The sequence below is a fragment of the Anastrepha obliqua genome, chromosome 1 (assembly GCF_027943255.1).
Source record: "Anastrepha obliqua isolate idAnaObli1 chromosome 1, idAnaObli1_1.0, whole genome shotgun sequence".
Lineage (NCBI taxonomy): Eukaryota > Metazoa > Arthropoda > Insecta > Diptera > Tephritidae > Anastrepha > Anastrepha obliqua.
In genome coordinates this window covers 179,650,992-179,668,418 of record NC_072892.1, presented here as the reverse complement: position 1 = coordinate 179,668,418, position 17,427 = coordinate 179,650,992, and the positions used below count along the sequence as shown (strand labels likewise).

At 39.3% G+C, this 17,427-nt stretch overlaps 1 protein-coding gene across 2 annotated transcripts in view; it reads right to left on the bottom strand.

The window, feature by feature from the left end:
* LOC129242380 (uncharacterized) overlaps positions 1-17,427 on the bottom strand; it is a 329,060-nt gene that overhangs the window by 69,610 nt on the left and 242,023 nt on the right. For both annotated transcript variants that reach the window (XM_054878991.1, XM_054879000.1), the window contains one exon: positions 359-2,858. In XM_054878991.1, coding sequence (XP_054734966.1) covers positions 359-2,824 — 2,466 coding nt within the window. In that variant the 5' untranslated portion in view covers positions 2,825-2,858. The remainder of the gene's footprint in view (positions 1-358; positions 2,859-17,427) is intronic.

Here is a 17,427-nt window from a genome sequence, read left to right as displayed (position 1 = left end):
TGGGGATGCTTTGGGATGCGGCTTAACGTTAATTTTCTTTGAACCTTCTAACAAATGACTTTCTTTCTTGAGCCAATCTGGAAAACTTATTATCAAAACTATATTCAGGATGGTTTAGATATATTGGGTGTACGCCGCAGCCAAATGAGCCGAATCTTTTGTTTTTATCAATCGAAAAGTCGCCGGTTTTTCTAAGCACTGAGATATTTAATATGCATGGGCAAGCAAATTTTGTCAAAAAAATACGTTTAACTTTCTTTTTGGTACCTATAAGTAAATGTAACCTATCCTAGTCCTTCCTCAACTTCAGCGTGGCTCTTCTTAATCCTGGTGTTAAATCGATTACCATTCTACTTACCTCCATGTGATTGGGTGTGTAACGCATCGGCATTGCGGGCACATGCTTACTGCCATCATAGGTTGGAGGACTCAACGGCCTCCGATAGCTGGCCGCCTCCTGCAATAGCGCTTCCTGTGCTGAAGTGGGCATGCCAGCCTGTGTTAAGTTGTAGATGTCTTCATAATCTGAGAAGATGCGATTTTTCGAGCGTCCATACGCATCTGGTGTGCGCCGTTCCGCATTCGGATACAGCGCCAAGTGTGCTGGGTAACGTTGCTGCATCAGCTTTTGCATATAAAGCTCGCGTTCGCCATAAATCTCCTCACCATTTCGATGTTGTTGTTGCAGACGCAACATTTGCTCCTCGATATCCATATAATTGGAATGTGTAGCCGGCGGTGGCGGCGATTTGGCATAATCTTCTGGGGACAAGCCCATTTGCTGTTGCAGTTGCGCCTCCAATTGGTCTACAGAGTATTGTTGTTGTGCTTGTTGTAGCCGCAATGCGGATGAGACATTGCCAGTGCGTGTATCGTAAATGGCATGATGCTGTTGTGGTTGCTGTGCGGCGCGCGTCTGTTGTTGTTGTTGATAGTGCTGCTGCTGCTGTTGTTGCATTTGTTGCAGCGTCGGTGACATGAGTCCGCTGTGGCGACCTGCTTGCTGCTGCTGTTGCTGGTGGTGCGATTTACGTTCGTTGTCAATCGAATGTTCGGGACTAGGAGAGGAGTAACCGCCATCGTTAATGCGTCGTGGTTTAGGTGGCGCATTTGCATACAAGGGCTGTGCGCCGCCACCACCGCCGCTGTTGCTGCTCGATGCTGAGTTCGCATTAGCATGCTCGGACGCGGGCGTCATCTGACCTTGGTTAAGGCTCATTTTACTCTGCTGCGACTGGAGTGTGTGTATGCCCGAGTCGGAGTTCTCGCCGCTGTGGTTGAGCGAAGAAGAGGCACTCGGCTGTTCTGACTCGCCGCTGTTGGGTGCCTGCATTGTTGTGGCGGCGGTGAGTGCGCGCACCCACTGCACCATCGCCTCACCTGTCTCAGCGGCCAACCAGTAGGTGCGCATATTTTGGTGTTCACACTTAAAGGCGTACTTTCGATAGATTTTGTCTTCTGGCAGACAGGCCGACACTTTGTATGATGGCAAGAGTATGGAGCCGAGCAGCTTCTCCTCCTCGGGACCTTTGTAGTAGTAGAGGCAATATTCGGCTAGCACGAACCAGCGCTTGCGCCACACTTTCAAACCGTCAGAGCCCTGCTTGTACAGCCAACCGGAGAGGGTGACCGGCGAGGAGGCTGGCCGCTTGGTGATGGGTGACTTGAGCGCTTGCATTGAGCCGACACTCTTCTTACGGTCTAGAGGCGCGTGCGAAGGACTCTTGCCCGACGAGTCCTCTGAGCTGGGCGTAGTTTTCTGTACAACGGCGCCACCTTTTACCGCCGAAATTTGTGTCTGGCAAGCTTGATTGACGACATGGCCAGGATGATTTTGTTGTATGTAGACGGGACTCTGCTCGCTACCGGGCGTGGGTTGTTCTGCCTTCAGACGGTGCTGTTGCTGCTGCTGTTGTTGTTGTTGCTGCTGCTGCTGCTGATGTGCGTGTTGCTGCTGCAATTGTTGCTGATGCTGCAGCTGTAGTTGCAGTTGATGCTGCTGTTGTTGTGCGTAGATTTGCTGATCCTGCTGCTGGTGATAATGTTGCTGCTGCTGTTTTTGATTGACTTTCAGTGGACCGCCCGCTGGCTGGAATTGACTGTTCAAATTTAAGCTGGATGGTGGCGCGCGCCCATGTGTTGCAGCTGCGTTCTGTTGTTGTTGTTGTTGTTGCTGCTGTTGCTGTTGCATAGTAATCGACGACATGATGCTCGATGACTGACTCATGTGGAAATGTCCTTGTGGCACTGGCGGATTCAATGCTTGCCGCATAGCGAATGTGCGCTGCTGCTGTTGCGCAGCCTCATTCTGCGTCTGCATCTGAGCTTGCAACTTCGCCTGTTGTAGTTGCTGGTATTGTTGTTGTAGCGCCGAGGCAGGATTTAGCGCTGAGGTTGCCTGCAAGCGGCCCGCGGCTGTTAAATAGGTGCGCTCCGTTGGCGACTGGTATAGCTGCTCGCCGCCGCTGTTGTACGATGACTGGTGATATGGCGAGCTGTGTGTGCTGCTCGATGTGTTGCCGCCACTACCAGTCATATGCTTTAGAAGCATTTTATTTGGCTGTGGTTGCATGTCGATGGGAGTGAGTGGGCCGCCACTTGAGGAGGTGGCCGTGGGGCTTTGCTGGTAGCCACTGCTGCCGCCGCCGCCCCCGCCGCCCCCGCCGACACCGGCATGATAGGCGCTCATTGCAGCGGCTTGTTGTTGTTGAAAGACGGGCGAATGTGTGGCGGAACGATAGTCGACAATGTTCGTTTGGTAGGCTAGTGGCAATTTTTTCTGAGCGTTAGCTTGCTGCAGTTGTTGCAGCTTTTTCGCATCCATGGTGGCGGCGTTGAAGAGTGGCGGGGCGTCCAACCTGCAAGAGTACAAATAAGCGAAAATTTATTAGATTGCGCAAGCAAAAAACTATATTTATGGGAATATACATTGCTGCAAGTTAGCCTGCAGGGCTGCAGAAGATTGCAATTTCACAGCGGTCACAGCGTTAGCCTTTGACGTAAGCGCTGAAAAAGGTGCGTCACTTTGGTTCCCCTTTCATTTTCGCTTTATTCGGATATTCTCATTTTTTTAATTTTTCATTGCATTTTTCATTTATCTCCCCACTGATTTTAGGGCTGCTGAAATTGTATCAATTTAATTGCTTTTAATTGATGTAAAGTTCCCCTTGCATGCGGGCAAATACACTACCATGGCATTTAACTGGGAAATAGGAAAGAAAACGTTTTTATTCAACTATGTAGGTGGAAATATTTTCTTTCTCATGTAATCTTATAAAAAACATTTGGCGTTTTTGGTCTCATGGGTGGCCAGACTGGTACTTCTATCAGGTACTGTCTACCTGACCGGTAAACTAAAAATGTAGCCAGCCGATTGAATTGAAACCGGATAAGATAAGAAACAGGATAAGATTGCCTTAAAGTGAGGTAGAAGAAAGCCGCAAGATTTTTCAATAGGTGACGCTATGGTCGAGATATCTTCAGAAATCGTGTTTGTGGTCCGATTGGTCGTAAATTCCAACAGCTGCAATTCCAACATTAGCTGCGCGAAGAGAAATATTTTGTTTCAAAACTGACTCGATAAGTGGCGCTGAAGCTGTTTTATTTATATTTAAGTACTAAATATTCACTCCCATGACAGTCGGTTCTATGGTACCTAAGCTACCCGGATTTATATCCAAACAAGGGCGGTCAAACCGGCAGAATTTCCTAAGATTATGAACACTATTTTATGCTGCTACAACAACGACGAGGTTAAATTATATACTATAATGCTTTTCTTTACTTTTCCATTAATTTCATATCAAGTAGAGCCGCATCGGGGCGTGACCGGATTTACTATGTAGTATTTTCATAGATTTGCTTTTTGAAGATTTGTATCTATAGCAAATAAGCTTACTTCGCCAGTCAAAATGTTACATGAAAGTTTATATGATGAAGTTGTCACTGTCACTTATCAACATTTAGAAAATAGGATCTTCAGACTAAGCTCATTTCTTTCTTTAGAACTCCGTGCATACGGCAGGACAGGATAAATGGCTGAGCTTACAAGGGGCTCACTTGAACAAATCATCAAAATTTGTCCATTCTGATACCATACTGGGAGATGAAAGGAGGAAAAGAACCAAACAGGTGGAAAAAGAAGAAGAGACTTTGGATTAGAGGATGGCGACCAACAGTGGTATTAACCTCTGCAAGCTACTGATGAATTTCTTCAGGTATGTGATACTTAACGTAGGTGTAGCAAAAAAGTGAGAGTTCAGGTTCCTAAAACTTTGCACGATGAGACCAGGGCAGCTAAGAAGAAGGTGCTGAGATGATTCCACTTCATCCTTCAGATAGCTTCTGCAAAATGGACTTAGATCATTCCCAAGTCTCACCGCATGGACACTTAACGGACAATGTCCGATAAGGATACCTACGAAATTCGATAGCTGCATCTTTGTTAGCCTTAGAAGTTCTCTCGAGCGCCCCCGAACTACCCGTGACCAGAAGCACCTCGCGACTTTGCACGACTGCACACTAGCTCGGCACTTGCTGTGTTGATATGAGGCTACTCTTTTCAGGAGTAAACTACAAGTTCTAGTAGGAACCACAATCCTCTCGTGATGAAACCGTCTCCAGGGTCCTCTGATTAAGCAGCTCATCAGACCAGCAACTTTCTGCCACAGTGACCGTGAACCCAAATTAGCCTAATATCGAAATATTTGGATGACATCAAGAGAGAAGTCAGTCCATTCTGTCGGGGGTAGATATTGACGACCTTTACAGTAACTACAGAAGCAAGCAGCCAATCCAATGCTTCCTTAACTGCGTCTCATTCTCCATGACTAAAGCCCAAAGTTCACAAATGGCAACTGTTCATCAGTAATCCTGCAAGACCAATAGAAAACTGATGCAAAATTAAAAACAGGCATTCCTAATGGAATACTCTATGTTTTCGCACTCATCTTCCTGGTCGACTTTGGACCCACAGCTGACTACCTGTCGTAAAAGCGGGCACGAAATTAAATTAACTCCCCTGCCCCAGGTAACTACTTACAAGCATAGCTGGATATGTGTGTTTATGTTTGTATTCTGTGCAATGTAAAAAAGAAATGCAATTTGTGCAATTTAGTTTTGCCTTTGCACTCAGCGCCCTTATTCATAAATGTATAGGCTTTTTTTGCATTTTTGCTATTTTATTTTTAATACGCATATCACAAAAACACATAAATATATGTATATACATTAAGGTACCTCACCAAAAACAGTTGATTTATAAAATTTTTTATATTTAATAAATTTTCAAACATAAATTTTTTTTTCCGTAAACATTTTAAGAATTGCGTTAGTAGGACCGATTTAAAACCTTCAATCGAGTTTTTTTACAAATATTTTTTTATTTAATTTTAAATAGTTGAGTATAAGAGTTTAAGCTTAAAAAGTCTGCATAAGGGTTAGATTAACTGGCTAGCCGAAGCCACGCAGAGACCATTTTGGCCCATAGCGGTACCAGATCAGAGTCCTTTTTAGCGAAAATATGCATCACTCAGGATGCGCGTACTGTTCGCGCAATTGTAGAAGTCGTTCGAGCTCCAGTCCAGGGATAGATTATAGCCTTTCAAAGCTGTAAGTATCAAGGTAGCATAGTCTAGTTAAGTTACGTAGTTAAGTCTGCATAAAATTGTTTATCAATTTTATCAATGCCATCAAAATAATGTGAGTTTTGTGGATACTTTGAAATTGGTTTAGTGATTCCTAAAATATTAATATTTGTGCGAAATATTTTGACGTAGTTCGTTAAATATAATAATTTTATTGGTCGAATGGAAAATATTGTATATCTATTTTTTTTTTTTTTTTTTGAATGAAAAGTGTTGCACCTTAATGCTCATACATACAACACATTTACAGTTATTGCAGTTTTTTATGATTCACTCTGTGTAAATTACTCACCAGTCCCATAATTGGTAGATGCAACCGAACATTTTGTATGAATTTTATGCTGGCACCCACATGCAAAGGTAATGAGATTATTGTGCGTTTGCTATTTTAATAAAATTTAATTCATTTAATTATCATTTTGTCTGAATTTTATGCACTACATTTATCCTTGGCATATTTCAATGTAGGTATGTATGCTGGACTTCTTTGTTGACGTAATTTGATTTTTCATAATTATACATTTTTCATATTCCACGTCGCACCACACTTTAATACAATTTTAAATATTTTTGCATTTTCACTTTAATTTAGTTGAAAATAATGTTCAGTATTTTTCTTTTTTTTTTTTGCAGGAAAGCGCAAATATGATTTCTGATATGTTTAGTTGGTATTGGCGAGTCATATTTATGTATTTCCTTAGAAATTACAAGCTGTTTCCAAGCTGCATAAAATTTAGTTTATAAATAAAGATTCATTAGAGGGATTCAGTTGTCTGTAGTTGCAGAAAAACAACTCAACAATTTGGGAATGTAGATTATTCCAATATATAAAAATTATGAGTAACCGTGACTCTAATGTCGAACCAAGCTTTCCTTTATAACACACAACAGTTGCATACTATTTTTTTTTTTAGAATTTGACTTATTTTCCCCGATCCTTTAACTCAATTGAGCCTTAACCAAACTCTCTTATTATTGTTGATGTATTAAGACTCGTAACCATTCTTTCAAAATTGGCTTCACTTAATCTCAGCTCAACTCACTGGAGTATCTGTTAACTTACTATTGCCGACTTGACAGGAAGTGTTATTTAAACAGTGATAGCCATGTAACAAATGCATAGCCTAAGGAAGTATTTTATGTAAACAGTGAAAGCCAGATTACAAATGTATGACCTAAGAAAAAATGTTACATTAACAGTGATAGCTATGCTACAAATGTATAGCCGAAGAAAAAATGTTATGTTAACATTGACAGCCGCATTCACATGCAAACACTTGTAAAAGGATGTTTTCAGGCGCCGCCGGAGACGTGAATATACAAGCAAAGTAAACTAAGTAAAATGTACTATATAATTTTTTTCTGGTTGAGTTTTAGTACAAAAAAGTGCTTCCACTTAAATTTTAGTAAAAATATACGAAATGAGCGGGTAATACTGAAATTTGTTTGTAATAAAAAAAAAATGCCTAAGATAAAAAAGTTGACTAATGATCCTCTAGATATAAGTAGCCAGATAGATAGCCATTATTAGTCAACAAATTCAAAATTTAAAAAAGAAATCCTGGAGCAGCTAATTAACTCTAATCAATGTATTTAATGCATTTCCGCAACTTAACAGAGCTGTTAACTGCAGTTAAGGCACCTTTCTGGCCTAGAGACGTGAAAATTGAAGGCGTTGAAAACTGAAGAAAAACAATCGGTATCAATTGAAAATCGTTTTTATTCATTAGATCAATTATTTATTTACAAAAAAAAACACATATTTTTTTCAATGACTATAATAACAAAACTGGCTTAACTGATTAGGGTGCTCAGCTACGTCTGACAAAACAAAAATTTGGCCGATTATTCATGAGGAGATATGTCGCAATGCTGGGTAGCAGATTTACAAAAAAAAACAATTTCTTCTAGATATTTTATCTGTTTATTGGGACAACCTAGAAGAAAAAGTATTTTTTCACCTTCTCGCTCATAAAAAAATAGAACAATTGATTATATAATTATAATTCTGCTACCCGCGAGAGCTACAAGTCTACTCAATAACATATTAAAAATTCAAATCAATCGGTTCAGCACTTTTTGAGAAATTACCAACGCCAATTCGGAAAACATAGTTTCGAAAAAAACACGGTTAACGCGCTTATACTTGGGCGTCGTACTCCAAACCGGTATCGGACTGTAACGGTGGCCGCCGCAGCCAAATGGGTTGATGCGTGACTATCATTCGCAATTAAGAGAAACATTTTTCTAATAGCGGCCGCCCCTCGGCAGGTGATGGCAAACCTCCGAGAGTATTTCTGTCTCTGTAGGTCCCTCCATTTGTGGTACAACATCAAAACGCACACCACAAATAGGAAGAGGACCTCGGCCAAACACCCAAAAAGGGTGTACGCGCCAATTATATCTTATATATAAAATAAAGTCAACTTTTTGTGTGTGTTCGCTAACCGGCCGTGTCTTTGCACCGAATTAAACCAAACTTACACACATTGTTAAGTAGGTATTGAAGATGGTTTACGTATAGTTTGGATACCTATTGGTGGATAGAGCTCGAGATATAGGTCAAAACGTGGACCCGGGTAACCTTCGGATGTGTATGTACAATATGGGTATCAAATGGAAGCTGTTGGTGAATGCTTTAGTTCAGAGTATTTTTCATGCCGCTCCGTGAGTAGGGTCTCGAGATAGAGACCAAAACGTGGGCCCTCGAATGTGTTTGTACAATATGGATATCAAATTGAAGCTGTTGGTGAATGCTTTAGTTCAGAGTATTTTTCATACCGCTCCGTGACTGGGGTCTCGAGATATAGAACAAAACGTGGACCCGGGTAACCTTTTGTTGTGTATGTTCAGTATGGGTATCAAATGAAAGCTGTTGATAAGTGCTTTAATACGGGGTAATTTTCATACCTATTGATGTCTAGGGTCTCTGGTCTAGAGACCAAAACGTGGAGCCTAGAATGTGTTTGTACAATATGGAAATCAAATGGAAGCTGTTGGTGAATGCTTTAGTACAGAGTATTTTTCATGCCGCTCCGTGACTGGGGTCTCGAGATATAAGTCAAAACGTGGACCCGGGTAACCTTTGGTTGTGTATGTACAATATGGGTATCAAATGAAAGCTGTTGATAAGTGCTTTAATACGGGGTAATTTTCATACTTATTGATGACTAGGGTCTCGAAATATATGCCAAAACGTGGATCCACCGTGTCTTTGCCCAGCGAAGCGGGCCGGGTTTGCTAGTATTGTATATATATAACGCCTAAACTACAATGAATATCAATATAAAAATTTCCAAGTATATTTTTGAAAGGATGAATTATCGTAACGTGAAAAAAACAATTTTTTCGAAATTCTAGACCAGAAAGGTGCCGTAAATTTTGGGGAGAAATATATTTACTATAACATTAAAACACTATATGACTCCGTTATGCCGTTGTGTCATTGAACATACAACCCTGTGTTATAGTGCGCTTTGTTTTCGATAAAGCTAACCAGTGTTGTGAAATTCCATTTGAAATACATTATTTGTTGTTTCACTACCCAAACGGATTGGAATGTTTGAAAATTTTTCCGAAAAATAGAATAGAAATATATATTAATAATTATGTAATGCCCTCTAACTGCTTCATGCAGTTACGTCCTTGATTATTTCAACATACCCAAGTATGCATGCGTCGGTGCATGAGCCTCAATTCAGCATTTTAAACCATATAAAATCAAATTTTTTACGTACACATGTCCATGTGTATAGGTATGCACATATGTGCATGTTATTCACCAACTGCACATTGGATTCACAAAAATTTTAATAAGAAATTCTTGGCCTTTCGCCGTTTCGTTTCCGAAACCACAGCACAAAGGAATGCACGTATGCACATACATACACACGTACGTACGTACATACGAGTATGTACGCATACATGTACGCACATTGTGCTGACGTCATTACTCAAGCGAACCTCATCCTTTTCGCTCGTTTTTTCCTCTGCTATGCAGTAAATTGACCTAATTTCTCTGTTTGTGTTTCCAAACTTTTAATATTTTAGTCTTTCTTTTTTATTTCACTTTAGTTTTTGCTTTTAATTGTGATGAAATAGTTTTACAAAAACATTCTTTATTAGCAATCATAGTGTGGTTGAACAATAGCTTGCGGCGAATTAGTTTTTTGGCAGTACATTTAGAAAAAATTATAACAGAAGATTTTTAAAGACTAAAAATTCCCCATTTCTGGGAAGGAAGTTATGAATTTTTGGTACGTTGAAAAATATTTTGAAAGCATAAATTTTCCTTGCATTTTTTTCTCATAACAATCTGTAATAATTTAAAAAAAATGAGAAAATTTATTAAAAAATATTTTAACCAAATATTTTCACAAATGTTTCTAATCCCCGTAATGCAATTCCTACAGTTTATGAAACAAAACAAGGAAAATAATATAAAATACTTCTGTTTTGTATCTTCTTAGTTAAAAATTATATTATTGCTAAGCGAGTAATCGATTTTCCCACCCTTGGTCAATTTGCGATACCGAGTATCAAAGCAGTGGATAACATTTCTTTTTTTTTGATTTCTTGAAATTTGTTGTACATTTTTTTACAATCTACAGTACTTTGCCGATAAATGTCTTCGAATGACTTCGGATGTGCTGCAAGTGAACCTAAGTCCACTTTGGTTTTTGTTGTTGTTGCAATAGCTCAAACATTCCTCATAAATGTTTGAGGTATGCTGCTACTGCTAAGCCGGCGATCGACCACTCAGCTTGTGTTCGTTGGTTCTTTCGAGTTCTTTAGAAACGAGGTTGCGTATACGCCCCAGCTACCAAAAGCAGTCGCATTCTTGCGGTTATCGAATCAAATCCGCTTGTATTTACGCGTCACTGTACAGAATTTAAATTCACAGCGAAGCATAAATTATTTTCGGCTGCAAACAAAAATAAACAACTAAACATTTATGCCTAAGAACATATCAGAAGAAATGTAGGCCACCGAAGAAAATTAACACAAAACACATTTGAATTCATGGCAGTTCTTCAAGTTCTTCGCTCTTTTCTAGCGAAAAGTTTAGCAAAGTAGAGAAGAACTCAGCAGTCAAAAGAATGCAAATATGAGATTCAAATAGCCTTTTGAACGCCCAGTGACACTAAAAGACATTAAAATGGATTTTGTGAAGCATTTGTAAATTTAAAGAATAAATCAGTGAAATCGTAATTTTTGAAAGCAAGGAGGCACTCCATTTTCTTCGATTTCCGATAAAGAATTGATATAGAATTTGTAAAATATTGTTTAAATTATAATAATTTATCTATTTATTTATTTCGAAATCCCTATAAAAAATGTCAAAATAAAGTAACCAGGAATAATTTATATTTAGATTAAGCCAAAGGAAAATACATTGCACCAGATTTTCGAAGCAAAATAAATTCTTTTAGGGCTTTTAAAACTGGAGATTTAGATGCATAAATTGCCCTAACTCATTTCAGAAAAAAAAAGTTTGATTCTTTTATGGGTGCTAGAATAAATACATTCGAGGAAATAATAAAAATCAAGGCAACCTTGCATGATTGAATGACGATGAACCTAAGCGAAAGGATAAACTACTCAAAATTAGCGATTTTCAGTTGATCAGCGAACATTTAGCAATAAGAGGGAGTGGGTTCTGTAGAGTTATGAAAGATTTTTGAGCTCATGCTAGAATTTCATTGCCTTCTGATAATTTTAGCTTAAAGCGAACAAAGGAAAATTGAAATTCGAAAAGGTCGAGTCAAGGAGCACCAGGAGATTTGGTGGCTCCTAAAACACTCAGGCTAAATAACCCATTGTATATGCTCTTTAAAGAGGGTAGATAGTAAAGGAGGGAAGAAAAAATTATCAGACAAAGAGATAGGAAAGAATAGAGACAGAGATAGTTAGTCCTGTGAGAATTTTCCAGATTCTTTGGCAAATCTGTAAATATCCTCCAGTTTTAGAGAACGAATATTACTCATTCTCATGACATCGGAAACCAAAACTCGTAGCCGTGTTCTAGCAAAGGCAGGACACTCACAGAGAAAGTGCTCAGTGCTATCCGCCTCCTGCAAGCATGACAGGCATACCGGGTCTTCGATGATTCCAATGGTGCTCATATGCTGACCCCATGGGTTGTGTCCTGTAATGGTACCGACCATCAACCGAACATCTTTCCTTCTAAGTTTTAATAGGAAGTTTGACAGTTTTCTGTTCGGACTTGTCACAAAACACTTTGCAGTTCTGCAGCGTTCTAGACCGGACCATCGCTCTTTATGTAGATTGCCTACATAGTCGTTGATCCAGTTCTTGATTCCTGCGGGACTGATTCCGATTATTGGCTCTGGCCCTTGTGGGGGAACCGCTGATCTACGCCTGGCCAATTCATCGGAATTTCGTTTCCTTGAACACCGAAGTGTCCTGGAGCCCATATAAGTACAAGCCTGTTTTGTCTTGGGACAGAATTAAGCTTCTTCTTACATTCTTGAACAATCTTTAAGGTTTGCTTCGCGATCTCTAGGGCCTTCAATGCAGCCTGACTGTAACTGAAAACTCCAATCTGTTTCCCGCTCCATCTCCTCTCGATTATCCATTCGGCTACTTCCAGGATGGCAAAAATTTCCGTTTGGAAAACAGTTGCCATTCCCCCCATAGCATAGTGATACTTATTACTATCGTTTAAGTACCATCCGGCTCCAGACCCTATCTCATTCTCTAAAGAAAATATCCGTCAAACCTCCCTGCATGCATTCTGGATTGCTCCATTGATCATGCAATGGAAATCTGATATCAAATTTATTTCCAAATGATACAATGGATATTATTAGGTCGTCTTTAGGTGCCAAAAACAGTGGATACTGCTCAAATAGCAACTTAAAGATTTCTCTGTGCGCCGAAGTTCCGTCTTCGTGCCAGAAACCATATTTATGGAGTCTACACATTGTTTTTTTTTGTGCTTCCTTTTGTATCTTAAGATACAGGGGGAGCAAATGAACAAAGGAAGTGTAGAGTAATTTTAAAGTGTATGGATCACTAGAATCTGAGCTGAAAATAAACATATTGTAATTTTCTGTTATATGCTGAAGACTTAAAAATATGTTCAGTTATGAATATAGTAACACAACTGACGTATGTAGACTTCAAGCAGATACAGGCAAATTTGTTATGTGGTCTTTAAATGTCCAAAAATGCTACCAATTCACCTTTTCCAAAATCCCTATTGTTTAGAAGAATGTTACTGTTAAAGAATCTAAACATTTAGGTGTAAAAAACAAAGTCAGTCTTATTCGGATGCCTGGACATTGTGGTATTACAGGGAACGAGTTAGCTGATAAATTGACTAAAGAAGGTTCTGCAAGTATGCGACTAGGCTCTGAACCCTTTCTAGGTGTCAATTACGCATTGATTCAACTATGGATTGACGACTTCATGAGGTCTACCCATAGAGGACGTTGGTCTGGGTGGGAACTCGTGCAGAGTAGCCAAGTGCTTTGTGAAAGAAGCAAACATAAAAATAGCGACCTTTCTCCTAAAACTCAGCAGAAAGGGCCTGAGAGTGCTAGTGTGTGTAATCACAGGGAACAACATCTGTGGTCAGCATATGGCTACCATGGGGGTCCTAGACAGCCCGATAAGGCCCTGTCTTGAGAATGACGACACTGCAGAGCATTTTCTCTGTAGCTGTCCTGAGTTTTCCAGAATCAGACTTAGGATATTGGTTGCGATATACTTGGTATGGATAAAGCTCATACTCTTCCTCTTGCGGATCAATGAATCCAAGAGATTTGTGGAAGTATGACCTCAAACTAATTTTTCCGTCTTACCACCCACTTTTTATCTTTCCTATCTCTCTATTCTTTCTACTGAAATCTATCCGGGTGTAGTACAATGGTTTCCTCACTGAGTGCTTGGTCTTGTCTAATCTAACCTGATCTAAGTTGAATGCAAATTATGCTCGCAATGCTCCTATTGAAATTGCTATTCGTGACTTTAATGAGATCTCCAATTCTAGCTTCCTTTCTAAGAAATGATTTTCTGTACTATCAAATTCTATTTTTGAGTTAGTAAGACGTATATTTGTAAAGTTTCGAGAATTTTAAAACATTTCCAGTCAAACCTTGATTGGAATCAGAAGCCATCTAGCGACTTTAGAAAATAAATAAATTGATTTGTTATTTGGCCAATTGCGCCGTTAGAGTATTAAACACCACAAATGTATGTAAGCAGATAATTTGGATTATTAATTATCGCGACTGAAAATATGAATCTAAACGATTTACCTAAATACATACAAATCTAAACGATTTACCTAAATACAGTTTATTGCTAAATCAAATGTTTTGTCGTAAAGTACGTAAAATGCAATTATAATTTATTAATAATTAAATAGCGCATTCATCCTATTACAAAGCGTTGCCACATATTAAGCTAATTTGTAATGTAAACTTTCATTAAATTTTAGTGACATAATTGGCATATTAATTTATCATAGACAAATGCCTATAAAAATACAAGCCACCCTTGACATAAAGGATTAGAATGACTGCTAATAACATTTTTCACATAATTTTAATATTTTTAATATCTGTATGTATACTCGCTTTTTTAGCACCAGCGTTGCGTCGGACATTGTAAGGTTATTTTCATTTAGCCAGAATAATAGTAAATATTATGATTTGCATTGAAAAATTCCGCCGCCCTACAAAGTGAATGAATTTTCCGCTACGTCAGTACCATAAAATGTCACATTAGTTTGTTGTTGATCTACTGTGGCGCCACGAAATCTTTTGCAATGCTTTGCTTGTCATCAGCATTGGCGCGGCTACACATTGTTGCTGTGCTTGTTTCATGCTGTTCTTTTTCCCTTCGTTTCAATTTCATTACCCTGAAAGGAGTGCAAGTGAAGCATTTTCTATGGCTTGTCCTGGTTGCGCGTTTGCCAGTTGGCAATTGAATCGTTGCTGCAGCGCCATTAAGAATGCTTTGCAATTTGAAAGCAAATGAAATGTTGCAAGTGACCCAAGCGGCTCGAGCAGCTGGAGTGACAGGCGGAGAGGTCGTGAACGGTTACAACCAACTCACCAATATAAGCATAAAGTGAAACAAAACAAGAAAGGGGGCGCTAAGAAAGCGCTGAAAGGCAAGGAATGCCTGGTGAATGTTTATTTCCGCCGCACGAGGGCTTGCTGAAAGCTTGGCCCAACACTTTGTTGCATAATATTTCGTTTACGAGTGTTTTTGTCTTTTAAGTTGAGTTGTCATAACGATTGCCATTAGGCGGGGTTGGCCAATGCGCATTTCGTAAAATGTTTAGTGTTTTTTAGCTATTTACAAATTACTTAAAATGTTGCTTTTTTGTTTTTCTTCATTGCTCTACAAAATTCAGGTGCTACTGTTTTGTTTATTTTATCATTTCTTTTGACTTTTATTTGCTTTTCTTTCTTTGTTTCAATAGATTTAGTATTTCTGTTCAAGGGCTTCTTTGGGGTAAAAACGCGTTCATGAATCAAATGGTCTACAGCTCCATCTAGCGTAGAGCTAACGAAAAAACCAATAAATTTAGTCTTCGTACAAAAAAAGCTCTTACCTCGGCGTTAAGAGCTTGAGAACTTGAAATGTTAATACAAAACAGAAATATTGTAGGAATGATTTGTTTTTCTATTATAATCTAGTACACAATTTCATGACATTTATTTATTGAATATTATATTCGATATATGTCCGCCGCGACTACGAGTTACATGGCCCATTCGATCAGTCCACTTGTTCGCTACGTTTTCCAATAAGTCTGACCGTATGGCGTCCATGGTGGCTTGAATATTGGCTTCCAATGCTTCAAGAGTTGCTGATTTGTCGGCATAAACCAATGACTTAACATAGTCTCATAAAAAGTAATCCAGAGGCGTTAAATTGCAACTCACTTAGACCGCTACCGAACCATTGCGGCACCACAAAGCAGTTTACCTGCTATTCCACGATACCATTTTGTTTTAAGCGTAAACCCTTTGATCTGGCTGACACTTGCGAGTATATCCTTAAAGTCATCAGTAGTATTGAAAAACGATGAGCCAAAGTATCTATACCTAGTAACATGTCATCACGCAGGATTGTGATAAAGAAGTTGTCTGACAGACTCTCCCTTTTCCTCATTTTTGCAGCTTAGTCGAAAAGGGATGCATTCAATATGTGAGGATGTGAACCTTGGAGAGTGTGGCCTCTGATCAAAACAACGAACAGAGAGAAGTTTGTTCATGGCCGATTAAGTAGCGCCTTTGAGTGCCTGACATCCCATTTTGGCTAAATTCTTTTCGTAGCGTTACATATTCCGCCATTTTGATAAGAGATACCCGGCATTTGCGAGCAATGATCGCCGCTTGGTTATCAGCATTTTTGCTTGACCAGACAGCAACCTCATTAACGGCTGGAATTTCAGCCTGAAATACGCTGTAGTGATTAGGAAGAGGAGTCGAAACGTTTACTTTTGGCTTCTTACAGTAAGCGACAAAGCTAACTTTATCGTCAAGCTTTGAGCTATCAGTAAAGAATCGTAAGCAGTTTTTCGAACCAAGTATATTGTTAACCCCCTAAGGTCTAGTTGGAATTCTGGTACTAAGCAATCTATTAAAGTTTAGATCATCCAAGCAATAGTCAATAGGATTAGTTGGATCCAGACCGAGTGTTATGTCCGAGTGTCCAACGCCTAAATCGCACTATTGATTAGTTGCAGGAAGCCGAGCAGCAGTATTACCTGCATTCCATTTACGAGCGGAGGTAAGCAGAAAAAAGTATTCAGAGCATCACAGGGTATAGCAGTGGTTAGGGTTAGATTACATTAGATTAGATTTGTGAGGGGTTGGACAAGTCCATGCACTCAGTCAGGATACCATTGTACTACATCCGGATAGATTTCAGTAGAAAGAATAGAGATAGGAAAGATAAAGAGTGGGTGGTAAGACGGATAAATTAGTCAGAGGTCACGCTTCCACAAGTCTCTTGGATTCATTGATGAATTTTAAAAGATCCGGAAGAGGAAGAGTATGAACTTTATCCATACTCAGTATATCGCAACCCAATATCCTAAGTCTGATTCTGGAAAATGCAGGACAGCTGCAGAGAAAATGATCTACAGTGTCGTCATTCTCAAGACAGGACCTTATCGGGCTGTCTACGACCCCCATGGTAGCCATATGCCGACCACAGACGTTGTGCCCTGTGATTACACCCACCAGTACTCTCAGTTCCTTCCTGCTGAGCTTAAGGAAAAAGGTCGAAAAAAGTAAAGTACTTATCGTCCAGGCAATTTTGGAAACCACACGAATTTTGTTGGTTACCTGCCAAGAAGAAAATTTAATCTGATTGTAATTTTTATAAAAACTTCACTTGAATGAAAAAGTAATCGACTGATGAGTCATGATTTATGAATCATGCTGATGAGTATTCTTTAGAGAAGAATAACTTATGTGTCTACCTGTTTAATGAAAGTTTCACACAACCTTGGGAATCTAATTCCAGCTGGGAGATACTAGAAAATTGGATATTGAAGCTATTAAGTCGAAAAAGAAGAAATATGAGCTCATCGGCTTAAGGCTAGTGCATAATATATCCTTATGTGCAATATTTTCTTTATTTATATTCACAACAAAAACAAAGCATCTTCAATGACAACCATCAGTGCAAAGGCCCCTACACAATCACGGAGGAAGAACAAAGGGGTAAATAAAAGAACAATGGACTATTTAGGAAAGTAAGTGAACATATTGCTGACAGTATTAAAATA